This window comes from Astatotilapia calliptera, chromosome 7 (genome assembly GCF_900246225.1).
Source record: "Astatotilapia calliptera chromosome 7, fAstCal1.2, whole genome shotgun sequence".
Lineage (NCBI taxonomy): Eukaryota > Metazoa > Chordata > Actinopteri > Cichliformes > Cichlidae > Astatotilapia > Astatotilapia calliptera.
Genome location: NC_039308.1, coordinates 34,077,837 through 34,090,846, shown reverse-complemented (window position 1 = coordinate 34,090,846; position 13,010 = coordinate 34,077,837). Strand labels below are relative to the sequence as shown.

Here is a 13,010-nt window from a genome sequence, read left to right as displayed (position 1 = left end):
ATCACAACAATGGAGGAGGATGATAATAATAATGATGATTAAAGTTAAAATTATTATTCATTTGAATTCATTTTTCTTTATCACACACATATGTAGCCAATCCAGTTACAAATCACACATCACACACATTCAACTAACCTGTCTTTTGTTTATTTTGCATACACTGTTTTCCCTTCTCTCGTCCTGTTCTATTATTAGTTTCACATTTAAAGAAAAAACGTTAAAAAAATACTTCATGTACTCAAGAATTCCATTTTATGTTGCTTTATTTATTGGGTTGGGAAGAAATATTCCTTCATCTGCAACTACTTGTAACTTTGCAGCTTTAGATTAGAATTGTTTAAAGTAAAATCGGAATGATTTCCCTGCAAAATGCTCCATTACTCGAATTTGTGAATCACAGGCCTTCTTTCCACCAGATTTCCTCCAGTCTTTCCTCTAGACAGCCCTGTACAGCATTTCGGGAAAATGGGTGTCATGTAGCAAAGGAAACAGAATAGTCGCAAGTACTCTATTTTGAGCGAAGAGGCAATCTCTGGGGCTAAAAAATGCGGTCAGTGCTGTGATGCCCAAAACTGCATTTCCTTTAGTGGCCATTTGAATCAATCCCCACAGACTCCTCTCTTAAAATAACTAGATTTACAGCAGAAATAAACATTTATAATGGACAGAATTTGACCTTTTCAGAGCTTCTGTGGAAATTATTAAAGAAGAAGATGGACTAACGAAATGACACAGACAAGCTGTGTGTGGGTGTGGGAGGAGGATTTCATGGGAAACCATGAGAGAAAGAGGAAGCATGGAAGCAGTTTGGATGGGATGGCAGTGATGGCAGGACTATTATTAAAGCTTCCACTAATAAATGCTCTGCAGTCTGCTGGGCAAAGAGATGAAGACATCACACCGAATGTCAGCATTTGTGTGCGTGTGCTACACATGCTGTGTTGTCGTGCCATTTTATTGGTTTCAGATAATTACTGCCATCATGCTTTTGTGTTTAGATAGCTGCAGTACTTCTTCTGTATACTCCACAGCTGAAAAGTCTGAAGCATTAAAGTGCGCTGGGTTTAGCTTCTACATTTTCCACAACATCACTCAGATTGCTGTTGCCATAATGGTGATAACACTGACTTTAATCACCTTTATTCACCAATTTATTCACAAACACACATCTATCGAGCTCATTAAAATATACAAACAGTCAAAACAGCAGCCTGGCTGACGACAGAAATATCCCAGAAATATGAAAACAAACCACATCTCAACACAGAATCTAGTAATTAAAATGTCACTCAAATATGGCAGATGCAGCTGATCAGGTTTGAGAGAGAGGTAACACCTTATTATGTGTTTTACTGAGGGCACACAAGATGTTTAATACAAAAAATGCATCTTTTAGCTTTTTGAATACAATTAAAGAATTAAACCTTGTACCCTCCTTTCAAAGGCTGGTCACTCTCTTCCTTTACATCATTCAGTTTGACACTTTTACACACACAATAAGAAAAACTAATAAAGCTAAAACATTTTATCTAAATGACTATATTTACTTCACTTAACATGGACACCTGGAGTTGTTAAAACGTGTCTCCATCTTAGATTTGCGATATATCTCACTTTTCTATAAATCAAAATTATTATGAAAATTGTATAATGATCAAAAGCTTTTCTCATCACTTTATTGGCACATTGGAAAGGTTTCTCTGCTGGCTCTTTATTATTTGCTACCGTCCGTGTTTTTTCAGTGTCTCTTGTAATGTTACACTGGAGCTGATCTTCACTGAGAAAAGTCATAACACCTGTACAAACACACTAGATAACCTGTGACTTTCCACTCTTAGAAATGTGATCATATATGAGAGTTCATGAAGCTAAAGCTCTTTGAAAAGGTACCTGAGAAAATGCTAGTAGCTGCTATTATTTGAAATAAATACTTTTTTGTCACATTGGAAATACAATAGCAGTTCGAGAAATTCAGTGCATTCGAGCAGTGGCGTGACTGGCTCGATGTCTAGCTAACACTTGAAAAATCTGACCAGCGTGAAGTCATCATTCACATACTGTTAGCACATTCTGATCAGACTGGCTCTGCCTGCAGGACTTTGGATTTCTCTGGGATCAGAGGTCAAGCATCATAGGGGTCATACATTGGGTTGTTGAAGTTTCCTGTCATGCCGTAATCTTGGCTGTCCAGGAGACGGCCGTAGTTTGTCCGTCTGAAACAGAAAATACAAAGACGAAACGGAGTGAGAGAAGCAGTGTTCCAAACACTTCAGTGAGGGGTTGACCTTTCTCACTCTTACAGTGATCAGAAATTTCTATGGGCAGTTATTTTGCTACTTAATGTGACCTGAATCTAATGACTGACTGAGTTAATTTCTCAACCACAGACACACTTCTAGGTTAGCTTTACTATTTAGATCTGGAAGCCATCTTTTATACCATCAATGGAAAAAAAAAAAATTTTAGAGCACGACTGACAAAGGATCAATCCCCTGGGAACTATCCTTTTGGTGACACATATGGGGGCTGCTTGGAGAAATGAAATCATCTGACTGGTACAATCAAATTTGGCTATGAACTATGAGCATTCAGCTTCTATAACACAAGTTGACTCACCTGATCTTGTAGTAGTAGAGCCCTCCCAACACAACGAGAACCAATACAATGAATAAAGAAACGATGGCTGCAATACTTCCTGGAGAAAAGAACAAAGAAATAGACAATAAGTCTAAGGGTTCCTCTTATAGTCTGTGGTTTGAGTCCAGGAGTTTGACTTGCCTTCAGGTTTTTATTGTTTCCTGTTTGGTTTCACTTGGGTTTGTCACTTCCTGTTTTGATCATTCTTGTTATTGAGTCTCTTTTTTTCTTTTTTTAATGGTGTTTAACTGTTTGTTTGTTTTTTCTATTTTGTGTTTCTTATTTTATTATCTTAGTACACTCCTGACTCCTGTTTCTAGTTGTGCCTCCATCTGTCTCACTCTGTCCTTAAGCCTCAACCCATTTGTGTTTCCTTGAAATTCTTTTTTGTTCGTCTCTTTCCGTCATTTCCTGTTTTACTATGAAGGTTAGTTTCTTTAATGTTCTGTGTTAGTTTTTCTTCCTGTCGGCCCTTCCCTGATGTGCATTCACTTTTTGTCACCTGTATCTCTTTCCTCACCTGTTTGTCACTCCCAGTCAATTCTGTGTATAAATAGTCCTGTCTTCCCTTTGTTGAAGTGCATGTGTATTTTAGTGTGTGTTCCTTTGTGAAGTTTGTGGCGGATTTGGGTCCAACACTGTAATCCACAAAGGTCAGTTTCATAAGTCCTCATGTTTTTAAATCAGTACATGTGACATTATGGTTTTTGGTTGTTTTTTATTTTATTTTGTAAAACATGCTTTTAAATTAAACTGAAGTAGACTAACTGTTATTTAAAGGCTGCATGAAAATTCTCTGCAGGTTAGTGGAGGATAAACCGGTTAGTTTGCTCTACTGTGATGGGTTTAAAGTAAAGAACAGTGTGTGACCCAATTAAACCCCTGATTATACACATTTGCCTGTTTAGAGGCAAAGTCACCCTCTACAATGTAGGCAACAGAATATATAGATTTTTTTTCCTTCTTTTTCTTTAGATTCAAATTGAGTATAGTTAGAATTTTAAAAAGTTAGACTAAATTTTGTTTTCTCATCTACTGATATTATTTATTCATTATGTTAAATCTAGCTGAAGGTTCAGTTAGCATTGCACAAAAATAAAAATAAAAAACGCTTTTTACTTTCTTGCTTGGAGTAAATTCCAGAGCCTGTACTTTTTTACTTTTACCTGAGAAATAAGTTAGATCAGTACTTCAACTATTACTGGAGTATTTTTAGATGTAGTAGTTGTACTTCTACTTGTACATTTGCTAACTGGTTAGTTCTAGGTGTGTTTCCCCCTGTTTCCCATCCACTCGTTATCCTCAGTCTTCCTCTTCTTATTGTCGCATCGTCCCCATTTGCTGTGTGCGTCCTTGTGTATCATGGTTTGCTTGTAAACTCAAAGTTGTAAATGTTCTTTTTTTCCCCTTCTGCTTTATGGTTCCTAGTAACTAGATTGTGAGTTCCTTCTTTAGTTCACTCCAGTTTATTAGTTTACTTTTTATATTGGTTTGAAAGAGTTCAATGGAGTGGTTAGCAATCACACTACATGTGCACTGTTCTTAAGTCAAACCAAACCCTGCCTGGTCTGACCTTTTCAATGGGCCAGGACAAAGTAGGGTTAACCGTGCGCACACATAATATGCAGTAATCACACTAAATTTGAAAAAACTGGTGGTCAGAGTTATGTTTACTGTTCAGATTCTTCAGCTAAGTATAAATTACTTAATGTGAATACAGCCTAAATATATAGGCTTTTTGTGCATGTGTTTGGTCATAAACTAAACAACTGGGCAGCTGTTTTAAAAATAGCAATCAACAAAAGGTTAAAGGACTCTGTAAATTACAGTTGAAATCAACCCGAACTCAATCGACTGATGTATCAGGAAAGCACTAACCAAAGAGCCACACCGCCAACAAGCTAAAATCAATCAGTCTAAAGTGTATTGAAAACTTTATTGAATGATTCTTCATTTGGGATTCATAAAATGTGTTTTTCCCATCAACTGAACACACCTGATGTTTAAGTATGTCAGTGGCCTCAGCCGACTGTACTGACTATGCAGAGATAAGCTAAAAGTCTCGAGAGGTGGTGGCCATTTTGTGGCACAGTGTACTATGAACTTAAGATAATTCTTAAGATAATTCCCAATGTCTAAAGTAACTGATCTTTGAGCTTTAGTTTTGATAAGTAATCTCCATGTGAGAAACTGGATGAAATCAGCCCACCTCAAGGATCTTATGTTTCTATTTGTTGGTGGCACAGCCTAGAAAAATATTCAGCGATAATCAATAAACACTTCCTTGATAAACAAGGCTGCTCTTAATACTCTTACTAGCCTTAATTTCAACATTAAATGACCTGCTTATTGCTGACTATGTGCCTCAGTTTATCAGAAAGCTGTCTGATCTTTGAACTGAGTCTTTAAACCTTTGATAGGTGGCACGCTTTGGAAATAGACACTGAAAATGCATTCTGTTATTTTCCAAAGAATGGACTGTAACTGAGCAGTGAAGATTCTTTGACAACACAAATCACCATTTGGAACTGATCATGACCTGCAAATTTTTATTTATTTATTTTTTAAATACAAACTTTTAGTTTAGGTGTTATTGGTGTTGAAAAATGTGTAACTGCTCATAAATGATCACCATACTTTCTGGGCCTTTTTAAGTAACCAGATGATTCATATGAAATGAACCAAAGGGAATGACATGAAATGACATACATTATCAGGTGCACTAGCCAATGATAACGGGAAATAAGCAGTAGGTTCCCATTTGTGGAAAACTATTCTTCTTTGCTATAAATCTCTTAAAGTTATTTTGGCTTTAATGAGATTAGATGGTCCAAATGCCCATGAAGTAACGTAAAGAATGTTTTAGTATACCTTATAATGTGATCTGAAAGTGATGATAATGACTGGATATTGTACACTTAGTGAATAAGCAGAGAAAGAACTAGCATTTATTTAGCTGGTAAGGACTTTACTATGAAGTAAACAAGGAAGCGTGAAAGGAAACTGTTCACATATTAACCACAGACTAAACCACGCTGAAAAGAGGTCAGTCACAGACAGGCAACAGAAGGGCTGGGGTAGTGCATGAGTATTGCATGCTTTCACTTTGCTCATTTAACAAAAGAACTATGAGTACCTGTGCCACTGTGTTTGTAAATCCTATGTTCAACACATTCGCTGATATTTACATTCGGGTGTTATAGACAGACAGCTGGTTTACATCAGATTCAGGTCAGACACCAGTCATTTTGTTAGAGTACGTGCCCTTTACTGGCAGTATACTGTAACTATTCTTTGATTAAAACCAAAAGTTAATGAGTGACTTGCATACTAGAGATATCTGAAGGAGTACAATAAAGATAAGAAAATAATTTATCATTTCAAGGGAACACACAGTGGGTGTCTTGACAGAGCATCTGCAATAAACACAGAGTTGTCTAGAAAGGGCAGGTACTTGGGTAACAAGTTTTGGTGCAGTGTAATGTGGTACTATCTGATCAAATATGTGGCAGTGTCTCAGGTAAATGTTGTAGCATCCAAACTACAGGTTAGTGTTATCAAAAAAAGAAGAAGAAGTAATAAATTATATATGATAAACATTGAGTATACTTCCTTACTTTACTTTACGTGATATGTCTGATTAATTATCAGCTACTTGGAGACACTTGAATAAGAACAAGTTTTGCAAGAAACAAACAAACAAAAACCCTACACTATAAGTAAATTTCAGAGGTGTGTAAGTAATTTTAAGTGCATAATTTCATGTATTTTACTGGAAAGGAGACATAAATTACATTGTAAGTAGTTTTAAATGCTATGTTTATGGTATTTTGGAGGAAATTTTAAGGAAACAAATAATATTTTCCATCTGTCATCCTTTGCTGTATTTTTGGAGGGGTGCAGGCCTTAATCTTTCCATTTTTTATGCTTATTTTTTAAACATCTTTATTTAATATTCATTATTTTATGTGCACAATATATATTCTGTTATCCATTTTTTTAAATTACATTATAATTTTTCCTTGCTTTCCCCCTTATTTGAGTGTAGCTACCTGTATTTTTAGTTAAATATAATTACATAATTTTAAACACAATACATTGAAATTCCATTTAATTATATGAGCATTGAGGCCTTGCTCTTGGGTCATTTTTATAAAGTGTTACCTTTAATCCTACTGAGTTTGACATTTTAGGAGTTATGAGTTTGGGTATACCATTTTTAACACTGGGCACTTATTAGGTAGACCTGTTCAACTGCTCACTAACACAAATCATCTAATCTATCATATGATGGGAGCTCAATGCATTTCAATATGTAGACATGGTCAAGACGACATGCAGAAGTTCAAACTGAGCATAAGCAGGGTGAAGAAAGAGGATTTTAGTGATTTGAATGTAGCATGGTTGTTGGTGGCAGATGGGCTGATCTGAGAATCTCAGAAACTGCTGATCTGTTGGGATTTTCCCACACAACCATCTGTTCAAAGGTTTACAGAGAATGGTCCAAAAATGGCCCAGTGAGCAGTAACTCTAGGTGAAAATACCTTGTTAATCCCAGAGGTCAGAAGAAAATAGCAAGACTGCATCAAGTGAAAAGGAAGGCAACAGTAACTCAACTCAACTAACTGGCAGTTTGTCAGCTTTCATGGTGCCAAGAGGATAAACTATACATTTTTTTTAGATCAGATTTCTATTTATAACTAATTAGTAATAATGTAATGCTTCTATGCTAAACTATGATAAAAATCTACATGATACTGTCTAATCAAGCTCTGGTTATTGATACCATTTTTGCATTCAGGCTTTTGATGTTAGATGACATTTTTCAGTCTTGATGTCCTCTTGTCAGTGAAGATACACTGGTTTCCGACTTAATGTCATGTAGCAGAATTGTTGTGGGATCGATTGGGAAAGGAAAGGAAATGCATGAAACAGAAAGGATAACTATATCTGAGCAATACTCCATACCTGAGCTTAGACCTTTGGGCTTGTGTTCATCTTGCCCCACAGTGGTACCCTTCGTGGTGGATCTTGGAGGGGTGGTGAATCCAGGAGTGGTAGTAGTTTCTCGGATTGTTTGAATACTTGCATTTAAAGTGCTTAAGGTGATTGTTGTGTTGGTGGTTTGGGCGATGTCGGTGGTGCTGTATGTTTGGGTGGCGCTCGTGGGAGTAATGGCTGTGCTGGTGTTTTGGGCGATGTCAGTGGTGCTGTTTGTTTGGGTGGCGCTCGTGGGAGTAATGGCTGTGCTGGTGCTTTGAGCGATGTCAGTGGTGCTGTTTGTTTGGGTGGCGCTTGTGGGAGTAATGGCTGTGCTGGTGTTTTGGGCAATGTCAGTGGTGCTGTTTGTTTGGGTGGCGCTTGTGGGAGTAATGGCTGTGCTGGTGTTTTGGGCGATGTCAGTGGTGCTGTTTGTTTGGGTGGCGCTTGTGGAAGTAATGGCTGTGCTGGTGTTTTGGGCGATGTCAGTGGTGCTGTTTGTTTGGGTGGTGGTGCTTGTGGGAGTAGTGGCTGTGTTGGTGCTTTGGGTGAGGTCAGTGGTGCTGGTGTTTTCAGTGACACCTGCTGTTGATGTCTCGTTAAGGCTTGCAGAAGTTGAAGGTGGTGCTGTGGAGGTTACTATCTGTTTTGTTACTGCACAGAATAACAGCAGACCTGCAATTCAAGACAGGAGATTTTTGTAAGGTGGTGAGAATGTGATATATGACATTCCTCCTGCTTTCGAATGTAGACTTTGGAATTTTCCTGTCCTTTCTTTTCTCTCTTAAAATGATGGTAAACTAGTATTTCGGAGCTTTAGAAATCGATAGTAACGTGGACCCCTTCCATATGTACCAGGTAGGATTGAGAATGTTTTAGCTGATAAGTAGAGTGTCACACTGAAAGTTCTTGGTGTTAAATGAATTTCCAAATAGAAATTAGAGTTAGGTAGTATTAACCCCGATTCTTGTGTCCCCGTGATGGAACAGAGAAAACTGACTCATAGTGTGTTAAAACATTTATATTTCTTTTTATTCAATCATCTTCCGGAAGAGAGAGACCCCTACACAGCCCAAACGCCAGTTGCAGGATCTCTAACATTTAAATTTGCAACATGTGTGCTTCCTGGAAAGTCTTCTGCTTTTGGAATTCATGCAATCTGATTTAGGTTGTATATAGTTTTATAGGTTATTGATTTTATTTACTTCTCTGACTGATATTTAGTTAAAAAAATATAGTGTGCAGCTTTATTTGGAGTTTATTGAACTCGTGTCAATTAAAGGTACATTTTGGAAGCTGTTTTTATTTGTTTACAGGCTCATACTAACAGTACTGGTCCCAACCCTGGCTATATAGTAGGGTTGCATCAGGAAGGGGATCTGGTGTAACATCAGTGACAAATCAAATGTGTAGCTTCATCTTTGGTGACCTCTTGGAAAATTAGAGAGAAGTTGAAAGCATCTATTACTGAAAGTATTGATCTTTTTTGTGAAACAGTTTGGGTGTTTTGGCAAATACAACACTGAGCTGTTTTCAAGGACTAAAGACGGTGAGTTTGCATGCGCTAAACTATGTTAATTATATAATAAACCCATTAACTACATATAAAAGATTAATTTAGGCCTCCAGGTCTGAAGCTAAAGGGGGAAGACCTTACATTCTTTCTAATGTCCTGTAGGCTAAAACTGATCGCAAAACTGTCAGACTGCACTTTTTTAAATTTAAGGTAGTTCTAATGTCACTTAGGTATGAACAGTATCTCACTTGCTTAGTCGGATTGAAGTCAATTAATTTTGCACAACTCCAGCTTTTATATATACAGTCCCCATCAAAAGTTTAAGACCACTTGAAAAATGGCACAAAATCATACTTTGCATGGTTGGATCTCAACAAGGTTCCATATAGAGCTTCAACATGCAAGAAGAAGAAATGGGAGTGAGACAAAATATTTTTCTGAGCATGCAATTTATTGAATACAACGCTTAAACCAAAACAGTCCGTTTTACAGCTGATCAAAAGTTTAGGACCACACCTAAAAAAAACCCTGTTATCCCCAAAGGTTCTCAATTGGATTTAGATCAGGGGAACATGCAGGATGGTCCAAAAGAGCAATGTTATTCTCCTGGATATAGTCCCTTGTTCTGTGTACTGTAGCGTTGTCCTGTTGAAAAACCCCATTCGTTACTGCACAGATGAGGGCCATCAGTCATGAGGAATGCTCTCTGCAACATTTGGACATAGCCAGCAGCCGTTTGATGCCCCTGCACCTCCTGAAGCTCTGTTGTGGCATGTAGAAAACATCTCAGGTGGGATCTGCTTGTCTTGCCAGTAACACTGGAAACCATCAGGGCCATGAAGGTTAAATTTTTCTCATAAGAGAATAAAACTTTCTTCCATCTTTCATTGTCCCATGTTTGGTGCACTCTTGCAAAGTCTAAATGATCGGTTCTGTGGCGTTCAAGGAGACGAGGCCTTTGTAGACGTTTTTTGTTTTTGAAGCCCTTCAGTCTCCGATGCCGTCTGATGGTTATGGGGCTGCAGTCTGCACCAGTAACTGCCTTAATTTGGTTTGGGGATTGTCCAGTGTCTTGACAGACAGCCAGTTGGATCCTCTGGCTCAGTGCTAGTGAAATTTTTTGGGGTCTTCCACTTGACTTTGTTCCATAACCCTCAGGATCATTTAAGAAGTCCCAAATGACTTTCTTATTGCGTCCCACATCAGCAGGGATTGTGCGCTGCGAGAGACCCTGCTTATGCAGTTCAACAATAACACCACATTCAAAAAGGGAAAGTTTTTTTGCCTTTGCCATCAGTACGTCATGACAGTGTGACTACCTGACAGAAAATGACAATGAATCCACATTTGCACAGATTTGGCCTTTTAAAGGGATGTGGTCCTAAACTATTGATCAGCTGTAAAACAGACTGTTTCGGTTTAAGCATTATTTTCAATAAATTGCATGCTCAAAAAATGTTTTGTCTCACTACCATTTCTTCTTGTTGCATGTTGAAGCTCTACTTGGAACCTTGTTAAGATCCAACCATGCAAAATATGATCTTAAACTTTTGACCGGGACTGTATATTTCATACCTCTTTGACCACTACCATTGTGCAATCAGAATGTAGTTGGTCATGGTTAGTCATGATAATTTATCTGGCAGAACCATGAAAAAAAAAAGCTCTCCCCATCTTTTGATTTGAAATTTAACATGAATAAAAGACCAGAAAGGCTGAACGTTTACAGTCTGTGTAGTACATATTTCATCACAGACACAGTCTTGCCATCAGCGTTTCTGTCAACGTAAAGGAAGTCAGAGCAGGGATCTAGTATGACGAATGTATTATTTCTTTCCTCCTTCGATTATAGTTGTTTGATCACAATTTTAAAAGTTTAATTTAAAAAAGAGAATCTAATGAAAATAAACTATCTACTTATCACCAGTGGGAGAAAGAAACATTAAAGTGATGATGCAGTACTTTGTGATAAAGATTCAACCCAAAGGTTCCAAAATAGTGTTGAGTCAAAAAAAGAAAAAAAACAACACATTTCCTGTCTGAGAGCTTTAGCACCACATGTCATCATCACTCAGTTTAGACCGGTAGAAATGTGTCATTTACTTCCTTAACAAATCAAACACTGAAAAAGCATTGTGTTGTGTAACTTCTAGCAGGTCTGAGTTTAACCTTCTTACACTGAAAGTTCACTTCTAACAAGCTATTTGAACCAGTGAAAAGAGGCATTTTAAAAACACTGCAAAGGCTGATTTCACCAAAGAACCTTCAGTTCAAATAATTTACAGATCAGCTACTGAAGGGAGTAATTTCTGCACTTATAATCTAAAAAAATACTAACAATAAACATGATAGTTCACAGGGCTCTTCAATCACTTACTAAAGACCTTTATCTTAAAAACAGATCTAGGTAAATCAGAAAGGAGCCTGTTTTGATGTTTACTTACATGTTATCAGAGTTTGACGACTGACCCTCGTCATAGTTTTCCTTTAGCTGTATGTCTTCACAAACACTTTTGTGGCTGTAGCTTTGTGCTCTCTGCTCCCTGTAGAAAGCTGTAGTGTGTACGGCTGCTTGTGACTGTAGGTGACTAATTATAAAAGCCTGGGGGGGCGAGGCTTCGTGATGTCACTTCACTTTTCAAACCTCATGAGGCTGTGTTCATCAAAATATGAACAAGCGAAGACAGGAAGTCTGACTAGAAATTGCAAAATTCATCTGTATTTGATTTTTTATAATGACTTCATCTTCATTTTTGATCTAAGATACGCCTGTAACAATTCGGAGATGAAGTTTTGTCACTTTAGTATATTACAAAATAAGCCTTAGCTGTAATCTTGTGTTTTGAATATCTGTGTCATTTATTCTATCTTATTTGGGGCTAGTGTATATGTAAATAATTAATCAAACCTTAAACCATTGATAATTGTAATTATTATTTTGTACCAGCAGAGAGCAGCACAAACATTTAAAACATGGCTCAGGCCTTCTCAACCAGCAGATAAGCTTATAATATACAACAGCGTTGATATACTTATAGACTCAAAGGTGTGAAATAACAGTGAAAACAAATAAATACTGTGTGAAAGTCTTCGTCCACCTCTCAATGCTTCCAAGGAGTCAGACTTGTAATGTTTTTTAAAAAGTGGTCCTGAGTAATAGTTCTCCAGGTTTGGACGTTGGCTGATTTTGTTTTTGTTCAGCCACTTAATAAGACTGAACCAGTTTTTAATTGTATCTTCAGGATGTTGTTACTATAGGACATCATTTGTTCCAATCCGGTTGTTCAGTCTGATGTCACTAGCCGTGTCTGGGTCTAAACTCCGCTGCAGGTCCATATATCAAACGATCACTGTGGCATTACTGAGAGTTGAAAAACTGTCTAAAGTCTTTCATCTTTAATAAAATGATCAGCGTTCTGCTCTACCAGGTGTAACAATTGAGTTTAACATCCAGGCATCCATGAAAACGGAATTTATGACATCTAACGGAGTTAGAAGTTAGCAGGGAGTTAGCTCGCTAGCTTCTATCTAAATACAATATAGCAAGTCCTGACTGCGGGGTTTTGGAAACAAATTAAAACGTACAGCTCTGTTATCACTTCCAGCATAAATGAAGACAGAAAACTAAACAGCAGTAACGTTTGTAGGGTTACTGAAGTTGGGCTAGCTGGTATATAATGATGTGCTGCGTGACCGCTAGCGACACAGCTACGCTAGCATAATATAAACAAGCTAACTTTTTTTTCCACTCGATAAAAGTTACCGTGAGTGTTCTCAGTGGTCAGGAACAAATGTAATCGCATGGCAGGATGCTGTAAAAGGACCAAACTTCAGCCAGGAGAACAACTGAGATAATCCATCCACAATACGAGGT

The 13,010-nt window shown here is 37.5% G+C and overlaps 1 protein-coding gene across 1 annotated transcript; it reads right to left on the bottom strand.

Annotated features, from left to right (window-relative positions):
- Window positions 1-248: 248 nt before the first annotated feature.
- parm1 (prostate androgen-regulated mucin-like protein 1) lies at window positions 249-11,752 on the bottom strand. Its single transcript, XM_026174465.1, has 4 exons — window positions 11,581-11,752; window positions 7,609-8,295; window positions 2,620-2,698; window positions 249-2,216 (listed from the first exon to the last, which is right to left on the bottom strand). The coding sequence occupies exons 1-4, from the start codon at window positions 11,612-11,614 to the stop codon at window positions 2,126-2,128; spliced, it is 891 nt and encodes a 296-aa protein (XP_026030250.1). The 5' UTR covers window positions 11,615-11,752; the 3' UTR covers window positions 249-2,125.
- Between the last annotated feature and the right edge of the window lie 1,258 nt (window positions 11,753-13,010).

What these genes read in the sequence shown, in the direction of transcription:
- parm1 (XM_026174465.1), bottom strand. Translation starts at nt 11,614, where the DNA reads ATGACGAGGGTCAGTCGTCAAACTCTGATAACAT. An exon ending in TCGTCAAACTCTGATAACAT is followed by an intron (nt 8,296 to 11,580) that starts GTAAGTAAACAT and finishes CTTGAATTGCAG; the next exon opens with GTCTGCTGTTATTCTGTGCA. An exon ending in GCCCAAAGGTCTAAGCTCAG is followed by an intron (nt 2,699 to 7,608) that starts GTATGGAGTATT and finishes TCTTTTCTCCAG; the next exon opens with GAAGTATTGCAGCCATCGTT.